The 13,664-nt window shown below is 51.7% G+C and overlaps 2 protein-coding genes across 3 annotated transcripts in view; both read right to left on the reverse strand.

Annotated features, from left to right (window-relative positions):
* The window catches only part of RPS7 (ribosomal protein S7), a 261,270-nt gene that overhangs the window by 125,297 nt on the left and 122,309 nt on the right, over positions 1-13,664 (reverse strand). The gene's annotated exons all lie outside the window — the stretch shown is intronic.
* TRAPPC12 (trafficking protein particle complex subunit 12) overlaps positions 1-13,664 on the reverse strand; it is a 73,772-nt gene that overhangs the window by 44,896 nt on the left and 15,212 nt on the right. For both annotated transcript variants that reach the window (XR_013967443.1, XM_080813962.1), the window contains exon 3: positions 10,241-10,357. Coding sequence is in view for 1 of the 2 variants with exons in the window: in XM_080813962.1 (XP_080670088.1) it covers positions 10,241-10,357 (117 nt within the window). In the remaining variant the exon portion in view is untranslated. The remainder of the gene's footprint in view (positions 1-10,240; positions 10,358-13,664) is intronic.

Here is a 13,664-nt window from a genome sequence, read left to right on the forward strand (position 1 = left end):
GTAGCTGTGTATATTCTAACTGCAAATGTGGAAAAGTGAGAGGGAAAGTTATTCTGCCACATTTGAATCACTTCTATGTCTGTATCTAAGCAGATCCTGTATCCAGGGGCAATTAATTATTGCTCGTTTCCCAACTGCCTGTGCCACACACGCTGGCCTTTCCTGCTGGGGGCAGTAGCTCTGAACAGAGAGCTCAGGGCGGTCTTCCTAGGAAATGACTCCAGCTGAGCATGGGCAAGAGACCCAGCGAGGAGGGCGGGGGGGAGCTCCAGTGGGCAAAGGCCTGGTATCATGGGTCACGGGGAAGCAGTGAGGGTGAGGGGCAGGATTCCAAGGGCATGGGCAACACGTCCTGCCCATGTTCTGGAAACATCAGCCCCCGCCCCTGTGAGGAGGAAGCATGAATCTGAGGGGCTGCGCAGGTGTCGGGCAAGCAGTTGTCCGGACCGGCGCCGGCCGTCTATGTGCGGCCCACAGGCTGGTTCCGCCCATCACATGTCTGCACGCAGGTGGGGCCCTGCTTCCTTCACGCGTCGGTCTGTCTGCGGCTGTTCTGTGATCCCACGAGGGAGGCAGGCATTCACTGCGGAGCTAAGGAGCTGCCCTGAGCCCAAGACACTCCCGTGAGCTGCCCCAGGCCTGGCCGGCGTCACTTCTGGGAAGACTCTGGACAACGTCCCATCAGAGGCTCATGACAGGTCCTCAATGAGAAAGGGCGAGAAACAAACTTCTACAGCAACTTGACAGGGTATTTGATGTCAAATGCAGTAGTAACAGAAGATGGGCTTGTACTCGTACATGTTTTTCACATTTTTAATTTAGATGGAATCTTACAGAAGTTTCAGTCCGCTAAAGACAGCAGAGTTAAAGGAAACACCTGCCTTCTCCAAGCCAAGCTTGGAGAGTGTGGGGGCAGCGTTAGGGTCCGTGATCAAAAGAGCGAGACTGATACAAAGCGAAGGTCAAGCAAAGCTTCATTTCGCGCCAAGCATCTAGAGTCAAACTGACCGGAAGGGGCCGTCTCTTATGAAGAGATGATGATGAGGACCCCGACAAGGCCGTTCTGGACGAGGCCGCTCTCCGACGAGGCCACTCCCCCGACGAGGCCATTCCCCGGAAGGAGGCTGCTCCGGCAAGGCCGCTCTGGACGAGGCTGCACCCCGGACGGAGCCGCTGCTCTGGTGAGGCCGCTCCCCGGACGAGGCTGCTCTGGCAAGGCCGCTGGCGTCGGGGCCCCGGCTTGGTAGTGGCGAGGCCGCTCGCGGCGGTGAGGCTGCTGGCGGTGAGGCCGTTCATCGCGGCGCCACTGCCGACGACTATGACGACCACAACGCTCCCGCCGACCATGACGACGCTCCGAGGACTACCCTAGGATGGCTATCCTAACGGCTCTCCCTGACTAACTCCTCCCACTACTCCTACTACGCCCACTACTCCCCTCGCAAACTAACCTTTATAGAGGCCCTTTAGCCGGGCTATCCACAGGTGGCCCACGAGACTGCAATACACAGAGAAAACTGCACAGTCACGCTAGGTCTGCCACACACACACAAAACTGCTCGGTTACACACGGGCGGCCAACTGAATTTCAATTTACCCCAGTAGATGTGTGCGCGCCCCACTGATCGGACGTCTTCACCTGGCCGGTGTATCTGGGCTTTGCAAGGAAGTTCCTCTGGGAGGGGCGGGGCCAATCTAAGTTCACTGCAATAATATGGCTCCCTCTGATTAAGTGGGCCCTTACAGGCAGGTCGCCCGTACCCGTGGTGGGGGGGGGGTGCAGACATGGCAAAGGGACAAGGCCAGGTGACAGTGTGACGTGGGGAGCATGGGGAGCGAGGCCGCAGGATGGACCTGAGAGTGTGACATGCAGCCAGACGGCGGTGGCGGCAGGGCCGGTCTCGGAGGCAGGGAAGGCTGGAAAGGATCAGAGCTCGGACTCTGAAATTTGATTCCAACAATGTGGACTGTGAGGGGCCTCTGAGACGCTCAAGAGGAAGAGAAAAGGCAGCAGCTGCCGTGTGTGTGGGTCTGACGTCCGGGAGAGAGGCATGCCTGGGGCAGCGTGCAGGGATCTGCCCGAAGAGGGTACGGGTGAGAAGGGAGTCAGGCCCTGGGGACCCTGTGCCCTGTGCAACACAGGGTAGCTGGGGAGCGGAAGGCCGGAGCATGGGGGAAGGGCGTGCGGAGCAGGGAGGGCACAGTGCTAGGGGCTGCCGAGGAGGCAGACACAGGGACACCGGGACCGCCCGGGAGCTGAGAGCTGGTTGGATGGAGAGATGAGACGGGGAGTCGGACGGAATGAAACAGGTGGAAAACGAGGAGGGGAACGGTGAACCGGGTGACCCTGTGAAGTGGGTGACCCTGTGAAGTGTGAGTCGCCAAGCTGGTGGGGGTGGGGTAGGGAAGTGAACAGGTGCTTCCTCTGTGCCTCCTTGTAACCAAACGGTCCCGTGTGAGACAGCAAGAGAAGGACACCGTTGGACAAAGACTGCGCGTGAGGCAGAAGGGAAAATCAAGAGCACGAGGTCCCAGGAGTCGGGGAAGGACTCTGGCACTGGGAGGGGGCGACTGTCCAATGGCCTCCAGGTCTGCTCTACGCTGGGGCAGGGGGCCACTCCAACCCCAGCCAGGAGTGGGGGCCGCAGTGGGGGTTTGAAAGAAGCAGAGACAATCTAAAAAGGTGCGTGGAACCAGCAAAGTCTAGAAGGCTGGGTACATCTGCGACGCTGAAGGTCCCTGGGAAATGGCCAGCCATAATTAGTGTCACAGGAGCGCGAAGCTTGGATGTGGGACTTCTCCAGCAGGCTCGGTGGCCGGGCCAGGCCATCTGTGCGGACCCAGCATCACCAGGTGAAGGTAAGGGGTGGGAGAGAAGACAAGCAGGCAGACCCCCTTTAGCTACTACTATCCACGTGACCTCAGTGACTTACTACCTGGTGACTGGACGGGGCCTCGGTCACGCCCTTGTGACGTCAGCTGGCCACCCTGGAGGTGGAAATGAGGGCACAATTTGTGGGGAAGCTGGAACCGCTCTCACGCCTGTCCCACCTGCTCACCCAGCTCTCCTCCAGCTCCCGGCAGCAGACGGCCACCCTACAGCCTGGCCTGGACTCGAGCCTCGCGACCCCTCTCTTGCCCCTGGTGAGCCCTCCTGCTAATTCCCCGGCACACACATTCCGGTGCGGCTACAGCCCCCAAGGGGAGGGAATTTGGTTCTCGGATAATAGTTAACGGCCCTCCAAAGAGGAACGCTACCTGACCAAATCGTGTTCCCTAGTGTTCGCCTTCATTTGGGGCTGAGGGGGGAGGTGAGCAATTAGGAAACAAAGTGGAAAAATGCTGCTCAGGGGACTGACAACGAGGAAAGGGTTAAGACTGTACTGTGAGGTACAGTCTGTCTCATCCACTCTGCGCGGGAATCAAGGACAGCCTGCCGTTCTGCGTTAACGTTAACTGTGTCCTACCTCCCTCTAGGTGAGCTCTGGGGCCCATGGCCTTGTCGAGCGTGTGCTTTTTAACTTCTAAAAGTACTTCTTCAGCATTATACCTACCATGTACATGTGCTCAAAAAATGGTGAAATAGTAACTTCACAGAACTACAAAAAAGTTGTTGAAAAACCGCACACTAATAATGAAAGAGAGGTAAATGATGACTTATTAGTGATTGATCTTTATTAGTTGAAAAAAAAAAAAGGCAACAAATGCCATTGCTAGCCTAAGAAATGATAAAGAATGATTTTAGTCAGTCCCCGGGCTGACACGGGGACACTAAAGCAAGCGCGTCTGCACGCTGCTGGTAAATGTTCACGGGAGGAACCTTCCTGAAACCAGCGCGCACTAACAGCCTCCCAACCATCAGGCTCTGACCTAACTGCTCTCCCGGCATTCCTACTAAGGAAATAATCACATATGCAGAAGAGATTTCTAAACAAAGTGGCCCATCCCAAACTTATTTACAACTTTATCAGATTATGTAATAAATAACATTTGTTAAGTCGCACACTTTAATATCAGGCAACGCTTAAGATATGTTAAAAAGACACAAAATCATAAACAGCTTTGAGGTGAAGTTTGGTCTAGTACACGTACACATATGTACATACAATTATCCGTAGTCACATGTACACGTACTACATACACACAGAGACACTAAATGTTAACAGACGGTGGTCATGCGAACAATTTTTCTGGATTAAAAAGATGCTGTTTGTAAAAGGAGGGCAGAGGGCTTTGTGAATGAGAGGGCAGGCTGCACCGGGGGCGACGAACACTAGCAGACGAGAACATCGTGTCGTGGCCACCTAGAAATGGATGGTGTGTCCAGCCACCTCCGCCCTACATGGAAGGGACGCACACACACACTGATGACGGGCAACAGTGCTTTACGCAGGAACCAAATTAATGCTTGTTGAGAAAATACTCTTAAAAAAACCCAGTGTGGAGGTATACATTGTGGCTATGGCTGCTAAAGCATGCGGAGAGGTTCTGTCTTGGGGGGTAGGACTGAGCTGCCTGACACAGTGCCACCCCGGCGAGCTCTGACACGATCTGACAGCCCTCAAAGGCACGCGGAATCTGTGCATGTGCAAAAACTATATAAATGAGGAAATCTGATCATGGATATTTATATGTTCTGAAACAAACATTTACGACACAGTAAACACTCTTATCTTATTTCATGTCTATTATGTACAGATAACCACCACCAATAAAACATTTAAATGTGTAATAAAATTATATGCAGGTACTCTGTGAATATGAAGTGCTCCATAAATGATTAAAAATAATAAAATGTATCATATAAAAAGCCTCAGCTCTTGCTATGATCTCACACACGATGACGTCTTCTACATCCCCAACTGGATCACAACTATTAAAAGTGAAGCCCAAACCCATCATCTTAATGATTCATTTTTCAGTAAATGGAAATCTTAAGAAGTGGCTTCTTTCCTAACTGTGAAGAGAAAGCAGAATGTCTGTGCTCCTGTTACGGCTTCTCCCCACGATTCCCTGCAGGCGAGTGAGTGCCGGAGATGCGCGGGGACAGGTGTGGCTCCTGAGCGGCTCCGTGCTGGGCTGGCCCCCGTCCGACCAATCCTGCAGGCCTACAGCAACATCTCAGCAGACTTACACTAACCTGGCGGCCAGTGTTCCCAGAGTCGGAATGACCTAACTCCTCAAGACAATGAGCAGCACGGGGCAGGGTTGTGGGCGCCTCCCTGCCCTCCTTGGCTGCCTGTTTGAGAACAAGGAGCCCGGGACAGAGGCAAGAGCCAGAGGGACGCAGACCTCCCCCTGCCGCACAGGCTCACTGCGGTTCAGGGCTGGCACGGAGGCAGCACGGCTCCTTTAAAGAGTAAGCTGGTGGGGCGCCGGGGTGGCTCAGTGGGTTAAAGCCTCCGCCTTCAGCTCGGGTCGTGATCTCAGGGTCCTGGGATCGAGCCCCGCGTGGGGCTCTCTGCTTGGCGGGGAGCCTGCTTCCCTTCCTCTCTCTCTGCCTGCCTCTCTCCTTACTTGTGATCTCTGTCTGTCAAATAAATAAATTAAAAAAAAAAAAAAGACTAAGCTGGATGTGGATTATCTTCTGGTTCAGGAGGCACACATGCCAGTAGGTTTTCCTCATACCACAATTTAAAAAGAAAAAAAGAAAGAGGAAAGAACACCAAGAAGTTGTTAGACAAATCTAGCATTTACCATTTATATTTACCCAAGTAAATTTTTTCTCCTGATAAGAGAATACAAAGTATTCCTTTGTGTATAATTCAAGTTTACTTTGGTATTTCAAAAAGATTTCCAGGGGCGCCTGGGCGGCTCAGCTAATTGTGTTTGCCTTCGGCTGGGGTCATGATCTCACAGGGTCCTGGGATCAAGCCCCGTGTCGGGCTCCCTGTTCAGCTGGGTGTCCGCTTCTCCCTCTCTCTCTGCCTCTCCTCAACCCCGCTCTTGGCTCCCCACCCAAATAAATAATCTTAAAAAAACGAAAACCAAAATATTTCCAGACAACAATATTTTTGTTCACACCAAGTGGGATCAACGAAGCCCGTAACTACCTTACCCACCAGGAGCCCGGCAGTAACGGGAGGCCCTGGAGAGACGGAGCCGCATCTGGGGCCAAGGACCAGAGGGACGCCCAGGCAGGAGGTGACGGCCCGCAGGAGAGCAGAGGCCACGGGAGGCTGTGCCAGCTGGAGGGGGCTCTCCCGGCTCACTCTGCCCCGCAGAGCAGGGGAGCAGGGGAGAGACAGAGGGCGGGCAGCAAATAAGCCCGGTCAGGTCAGATTCGCTGCCCAACGTGGCCAGGTTTTCCGGGCTGCCCTGGACGCGGAGCTGTGGCTCAGGGATTATCGGCCTGTTTTTAAGCACTGACACACGCGGGCCCACAACAGCACCCTTTTTGCACGTTGCTCTGAAGGCTCGGCGCTGTTAGGGAAATCTACTTATACTGACGAACGCGGCTCTCCTGCACGTGTTTCAACTGTTCCAAAGGATTTAACTGACTGTGCAACACAACTTTCTTTTTCCTGCTCAGTGCTAAGGTTTTCCAATAAAATTTTGGGCTAATACAAACACAGGAACAAACATTCTTGAGCACATCCTTCCACGCACAGGTACGAGCATTTTTCCATAGTACAGGACTGCAGGTAGAAATGACGGGGGCAGGCGGTACAGAGCAGGCAGTCCAGCTCGCTCTCCCCTGCCACGGACGCCTGCGGCTGCTGTGCTCATGCGGCTGAAACGTACCACGTTTCTGGGACACCCAGCAGGATAAGCGCTGATCCCACGTCTGTAGGCTATGTGGTTTCTGTGAACGGCCTCTCCATATCATCTGCCTTTTTTTCTACTGGGCTGTTTTGTTTCTTACGAATGGTTGGAAGGTATTAATGTGTATTAATGCTCACTTGAAAAAAAAGATTTTACTATTCATTTTAGAGAAAGAGACAGAGAGAGAGAGTAAACGTGAGCACAAGCGGGGGGGTGGGGCACAGAAGGAGAAGCAGACTCTCCACTGGGCAGGGAGCTGGACCCTGGGCTCGATCCCAGGACCCTGAGATCCTGACCTGAGCTGAAGGCAGACGCTCAACTGACTAGGCCACCCAGGCGCCCCTGTAGCTCTCTTTTTAAAACTGTTTATGGTGTTTTTGTCGTATGCAAGTTTCAAGTTTTAAAGTAGTTAAATTTATTCATTTCTTCCTGAAAGATTTAAAGAATGCTTTTCTACCCTGAGTCATTAAGAATTTACTCTATTTTCTGGAATTCAAAAATCGTTTTAATTTATTTGGAGTTTACTTTTGTGTGTGCTGACTTTTTAACTTTTCCCACTTGGATATCCCATTAATTCTGTACCATCACGGCTTAGCTTCTCCTTTCCCGAGTAACCTGCTCTCTCTACCTGAGTGTGTGTTTTGGGCTCTGTCTTGTCACTCGCACCCTGTGCCCTTGTCATTTCCCTGACCCACTCTGGCCCCCGCCCAGCTACCATGGAAGAGACGTGGTTCCCACTGCAGTCACTCTTCTCCAGGGTCTGTCCTCGCACGAGCTTCACGCAGAAGGCCTGGGGACATTTCCCTGTTCACGCACGCCAAGCATGTGCACACGTCTGGGTGCGGGTGCCCGCGCTTTACCTCTGCAGACTCCGAAGGGCAGGGCCTTCAGCCTTCTGAGGTTCGTTTCTGCTCTTGGACTTGCCCGAGTGATGACAAGGACCTAGCAGGGCTGGGGCCCCTCTGTCAACAGAAATAGGTCCGGGGAGACCGGGGCTGGCCTGTGCCCAATGAGCCAGGTCTAAGGGACGGGATGAAGGAGACTCTTCAAAGGACAGGCTGGAACGACCCAACGTGCCGAGTTCGACCGGCTGGCACTCCACCCTTCGCACCAGCGGGGCCGCAGCTCAGCAGCCTTGTGAGCCACAGCTCTGGATCACGCGCTGCCTGTCTGGGATCTTAATTACGCATTTTCTCAGAGTGCTTTTTGCTATTTTTATCCCATTCTTGTCCACTTTCTAGCCCCCTTCCTGGTGATCCTCCTCCATTTCAACAGATGTCAGAAGTATTTGGTGAAGAAATTATTCTTATAATTACAGTTTAAGGCATACCCTCTAAAACTTTAAGCTCTGTAGAGAAAAATCTTATGAAAATCTCACAATTACTGGAAATGACAAGTAGAACTCTGACAATAAAGTTAGTTTGGTATGAGAAAAAAGATCTCAACTTAAATATATGTTACTTTTTTTTATACTAGGAAATAAGATATAACTATCTGAAAAACTGAACACAGGCACACGACAACTTTTAAAAGATGAGAAAATAGTCCAATAAAAGTCACTCAAGTAACTAATGGTATGTACATAACTTTCCCCATCTACGACTCAAAAGGAATCATTAACTCTATATATGACACCGTTAACGTGATTAAAACGTCCTTCTCCACAGGCTGTGACACTCACTTCCCTGTAAATTACAATCTTAGAATGCGCTGACATTACTTAGGGAAATACATTTCAAAACTCTTTCCTAATCTTAAAGAGGCTAGGAATTATTTTAGGACGTAATTAAAATACCACGGCAGGGTAATTTTTTTATAAATACATTTTCCACCTTAAATAGATCTCCTTGTTAGGACTCTAATAAAATTTCTCCCGGTGTTAGGTATTTTCATTGTATGAAAAAACCCCAAGCTACTGTATATATTTATTAACAGCACAAATAAGGAAGGTAAAAAGACTGCCTGTAGAACAAATTAGTTACAAGGACTGTGTGTGGCTTTGTGTGTACTTTTCAAACGGATCATTACAGGGGTGCCTGGGTGGCTCAGTTGGGAGAGTAAGGGACCCTTGATCCTAGAGTCCTGAGTTCGAGTCCCACGTGTGGGGTCGAGTTTACTTAAAAAGATAAAGAACTGGTCACCACGAAGTGGCTGTCCAGGGCCACCTGCCCTCATGATGACAGTCACAGCAGCTGCTGCAGGGTCAAACCAAGGCAATGCCAAGAACCCTCCCGAAAACGCGGGAGTGTGGGTGTGATGAGCGTCACACGACCATGGAAATGCTTGCCCGTAAAGAACTATCACTTCATTAACAAATGATAAAGTATATGGATATTTAAAAACTAGGTGTTTCCCACCCCTTTTAAAACAAGACTATCTCCGGGGCGCCCTGGCTGGCTCAGTCAGCAGAGCACACAACTCTTGCTCTCTGGGTGTGAGTTCGAGCCCTCCACTGGGTGTGCAGATAAATTAAAAAAAAAAAAAAAAATCTTAAATAAACAAAAAGCCAGCCTATCTCTGCATCTTTTCTTCCCAAAGCTTCTGAGTCACAGCAGTAATTCTAGAATCACTTCAGTAAAAGAAACCCAATGAAGCACTTGACTTACGTTTACTAAAAAATGAAACTTTAATCGTTTTTTAAAAAAAGATCTTATTTATTTTACAGAACGTGGAGCAGGGGGCACGGGAGGAGCAGACTCCACACCAAGCGCAGAGCCTGACGTGGGACTCGATCCCACAGCCCTGACATCGCAACCAGGGCCAAAGTCAAGAGCTGATTACTCAGCTGACTGAGGCACCTGGGTGTCCCTAAGCTTTATCTGCTTCGTGTATAAAATATCTGCTCACCACCTAAACAAATGATCCTTACTCACCTTTTTGAGGACAGACACTCCTTTAAATATGACGAAAGGTAACGAGAAAAAGGCAGTTGTGGGGGGCATGCAGTTTCCCAGGGTTCAAAGACCGCCAGAAACACCCACCCGTTCATGTTAACGTGCCTGTAGTTCGGGTGGCTCCCTGTTAGCATCTGGGGCTGCATCTCCGCCTGCAATTCACACTTATCCTGTCACGAACAAGGATTCTTGTGTGCATTTCTGGTGAACCCTCCCATTCAATGATAGACCCTTTATGCCAAGTGGCAAAAACAAAGTGTTTAAAAAAAAAAACATAAAAATGAAAATTAGTTATCTTTAGTTATCGTATCTGATGAAGCATATATTTAATCAAAGTATATTCTGCTTCAAGTAGTTTAATCATTTAAAATAATGGCTTTTTAACTAATTGGCCTTAAGATTAAAAGTATGTTAATATGACACTTTTTGCTGCACCGGACTGGTATCTAATCCAACAAAATTTTATGGACATGCAAGGCTTTAGATAACACATTTGAAGTAATTAACTCCAAGGAAAATATACAGAGAAAGGCCGGCCTTCTAGAAACAACAATACTGAAATCAAACCCATCATTACTTACGATCAGCTGTCTCAACCCCACGAAAGTCTGCTCCACGGACTCAGCGTGTAAGACCTGTCTCTTCGCCGCGGCTCTCTCGCCCAGGAAGCGAAGCATCAGGTCTTTAACTGCGTCCCCCTGGAAGGAATGGAAAGAAAATATGTCAAGACAATAAAATGTTAATTAAACTCAGCTAACCAGAACCCATAACTAATTGAGATTTCTTTTTTCTCCATTGGTGTATGGAGGTTAAAACGTGGTTACAGTACAGTAAAACTTCAATCACCCAGATGCTCAAGCATCACCACCTTTAATAAAATGGGTATTTTAGAACTGCGCCTTCTTTTAGAAGAGGGGGTAAATCACCAGCCCCAGGACCAGGCTTACACAAGGGATGCGCCAGGAGGGGGATTCGGGCCCCAGGGCTGGGTGGGGGCTGGCTGTGGGCTTCCTTCTGGGGCTGGGTTCACCCCCAAGCCCGGAGAGAAGAGAAGACTGCCCTCCCCTGCAGGTCCTCTACCACCGGCTCGGCCAGACCCCCTGCGCATTGGAGTCATGCTGTGGGCCGGGAAAGCGCCCTCATGGGCCTCTGCGGGGGGAACTCCGGCCACACAGCTTGACTCTTTAGGCTCGCCACCCCCGTGGACAGGGTGCGAGGACGGAGACGTGGAATCCACAGCACACGAGGAGGGTGGATGGTGCGGACGGGGATGAGTGGGATCACGGTGCACCGCCGATGGGACACGAGACGGTGTGGCCACCGTGCCACAGGAGGGACGTTCCTCGGAAAGTCAGAAACGGGACCACCGTAGGGCCCCGCGATGCCGCTCCCGGCTGCTTATCTGAAGGACATACAAACACTAACTTGAAAAGAGGTCTGCGCTGCCGTGTTCCCAGACCATGTGGAAACAAGCCACAAGTCTGCGGACGGACACGCAGATAAAGGGGCGGCGTGTGCGCCGCGCAACAGTGTGCAGCCACGGGAAGGAACGGAACCCTGCTGTGCTTCAGCGCAGGGGCGCCGCGGCCATTCTGCTACGGGCAAGAAGTCAGAGGAAGCCGAATCCTGCGTGACCTCACTTCTACGTGGAATCTTAAAAACACAAAAACCAAAAAAACCAAACTCACAGGGAACAGAGAACATAGTGGTGGCTGCCAGAGGCAGGGGTGGGGAGCAGAGACGGGCCAAATGGGAAAGGTGGTCAAAGGTGCGAACTTTCAGTTACAGAAAGTCCTGGGGACAAACGGCAACTAGTTAGCAACACTGCGGTGCGGACCTGGAAGTTGCTAAGAGAGTCCATCTTACAAGTTTTTATCAGGAGAAAAATAATTCCAGAATATGTAAGGTAAGGGATGTTAACTAGACCTATCGTGGAGACCATTTTGAAATATCTGCAAATACTGAATGTTGTGCACCTGAAATGAATACAATGTGTATCAATTACACCTAGATTAAAAAGAAAAAAAAAGGGGAACCAAACGTAAGGGGAAAACGGAAGCGTGGTGGGGGATGGATGCAGAGGACAGGGCGCTTTGGCCCAGCCAGAGGAGGAAGGACTGCAGTCGCTGGGACGGCCAGGGCGCCACGCGACCCGGGGACGGGGGTATGGGGGGCTAAGAGCTCGCTCCATCTCGGCGAGCACAACACCTGCTTCCGGCCGCGGACCGCCGAGGGCCAGCAGTGCAAGGCCACCGGGAGCACACAGCGACGCAGGCCGGAGAGGGAAGCAGCGTGGAGGTGTCCCCTGCAGACTCCACGACCGCCTCTGCCCCTTCCTTTTGTTGTCCTGCCCTTGGCATAGGCGAGTAAGGTGAATCTTCCGTGGTCGCCCAGAATGCCGACAGGTAAAAAGCACCAGCCTGTGGACAATGTGTGCAGGAGGGCAGAAAAGGTGCCGCGGGGGTCTGCGACTGCCCACCCACAGGTGAAGGGGGAGCGGGGGCCTTGGCAGGGGCGGTGCAGGTCACCTGTCTGGTCCGGCCCAGGGTGCTGAGCCTGGTGCTCCAAGAGGCCAGGCCGCACCTCTCACTTACATGGCAGCGAAAATCCAGAAGCAGCACTTTGACGATTTTTTGCTTTCAGAGCATGAGATGAAATGCTTCAAATGCTAGAAGGGGCTAACTGGTCCAGGAGGGACAATTAAAGGGCAGAATAAAAAGAGATCAGCCATATGGCTCCACAAAGCTTCCGGGAAGGCAACTCCTATCAGACAAAGGGCTTTATCCGAGTGGGAGGAGCTGCGAACCGGGAAAGGGCAGAATCCCATCTCGATGCGGCAGAGGGAGGATCAATTTAATTCCTCCACCCTGCAACATTCTCCGTTAATTAGACCACACTGAAAAAATCTTTTGCCTTTAAAATTCTCCGGTGGCTAACATTTTTGTTAGCACAGGAAGTTCCTGAGACAGGAGCACATGTAGGACTAACAAACATTTTACCTATGAGGGCCCAGGGATGGGACAACATGTCTTCCTGCAAACCTACTGCTGCTGTGTCACTGAGCTGGAGGGGACTATGGCCCAGGAGTCATGACAGCTGACTGCATATCCTCTATGGTTGCTGGAGAGGGAAGCAAATTTCTCCCACTCTGGAATTTTTCTTAGAGCTATGCTGCTGCTCCTGGGGTGGGCTCCGCCTGGAAGCCTTGGACCCGTCCAAATCAGCAAGTCTTCAGTGAGGGACTAGTGCATCCAAGGCCAGAGCAGGAAACGTGGGGAGACAGCTGGGAATGAGCCAGGACTCAGGCAGGCAACGGGGAAGATGCCTGTCCCCCCGCCCCGCCCACAATCAGATGTGTTTATGCAAGAGCGAGGGGCTGATCTCGGCTCACAGAGGCTGCGGGCTGCCGCCCCTCCTGCAGTGTGGGGACCGTTTACCAGTCCCTTCTTGATTTTAAGGGACAAAGACAAAATGGAAACCAGAGCCGCTGATTCACAGCATGCGGGCTTTGCTGTCCGGGAAACGGGAAGCCACAGTGGTCGTGGGGCAGCGGTCTGAAGAGAGAGCGGGCCCCGCACCCGACCCCGCGCACGCGCACGCGGAGCTCTCTGCCACGGCCCCAGCAGAGAAGCTCCAGGAGCACGTGATCCTCTCGCTCCTTGCGCTCTCCCAGCGTAAGCCAAACCTCCTGGACAAACAACATCAAAGAAACAAAAATGAGGCAAACCCCCAAACTGGTGAAATGTAAAACGGTGCAGCCATCCGGAAGACATTCCTCACAATGGGAACCCCAGGGGCGCCTGGGTGGCTCAGTTGGTTGAGTCCCTGACTCTTGGTTTCGGCTCAGGTCATGATCTCAGCGTCCGGGATCCAGCGTGGCATCAGTCTCCACACTCATCGGGGAGTCTGCCTGAGAGTCTGTCCCTCTGCCTCTCGCGTGTGTACACACATGCGCGCTCTCGCTCTCTCTCTCTCTCTAATATATCTTTAAAAAAACGAACCCGA

This window comes from Martes martes, assembly GCF_963455335.1.
Source record: "Martes martes genome assembly, chromosome: 9".
NCBI lineage: Eukaryota > Metazoa > Chordata > Mammalia > Carnivora > Mustelidae > Martes > Martes martes.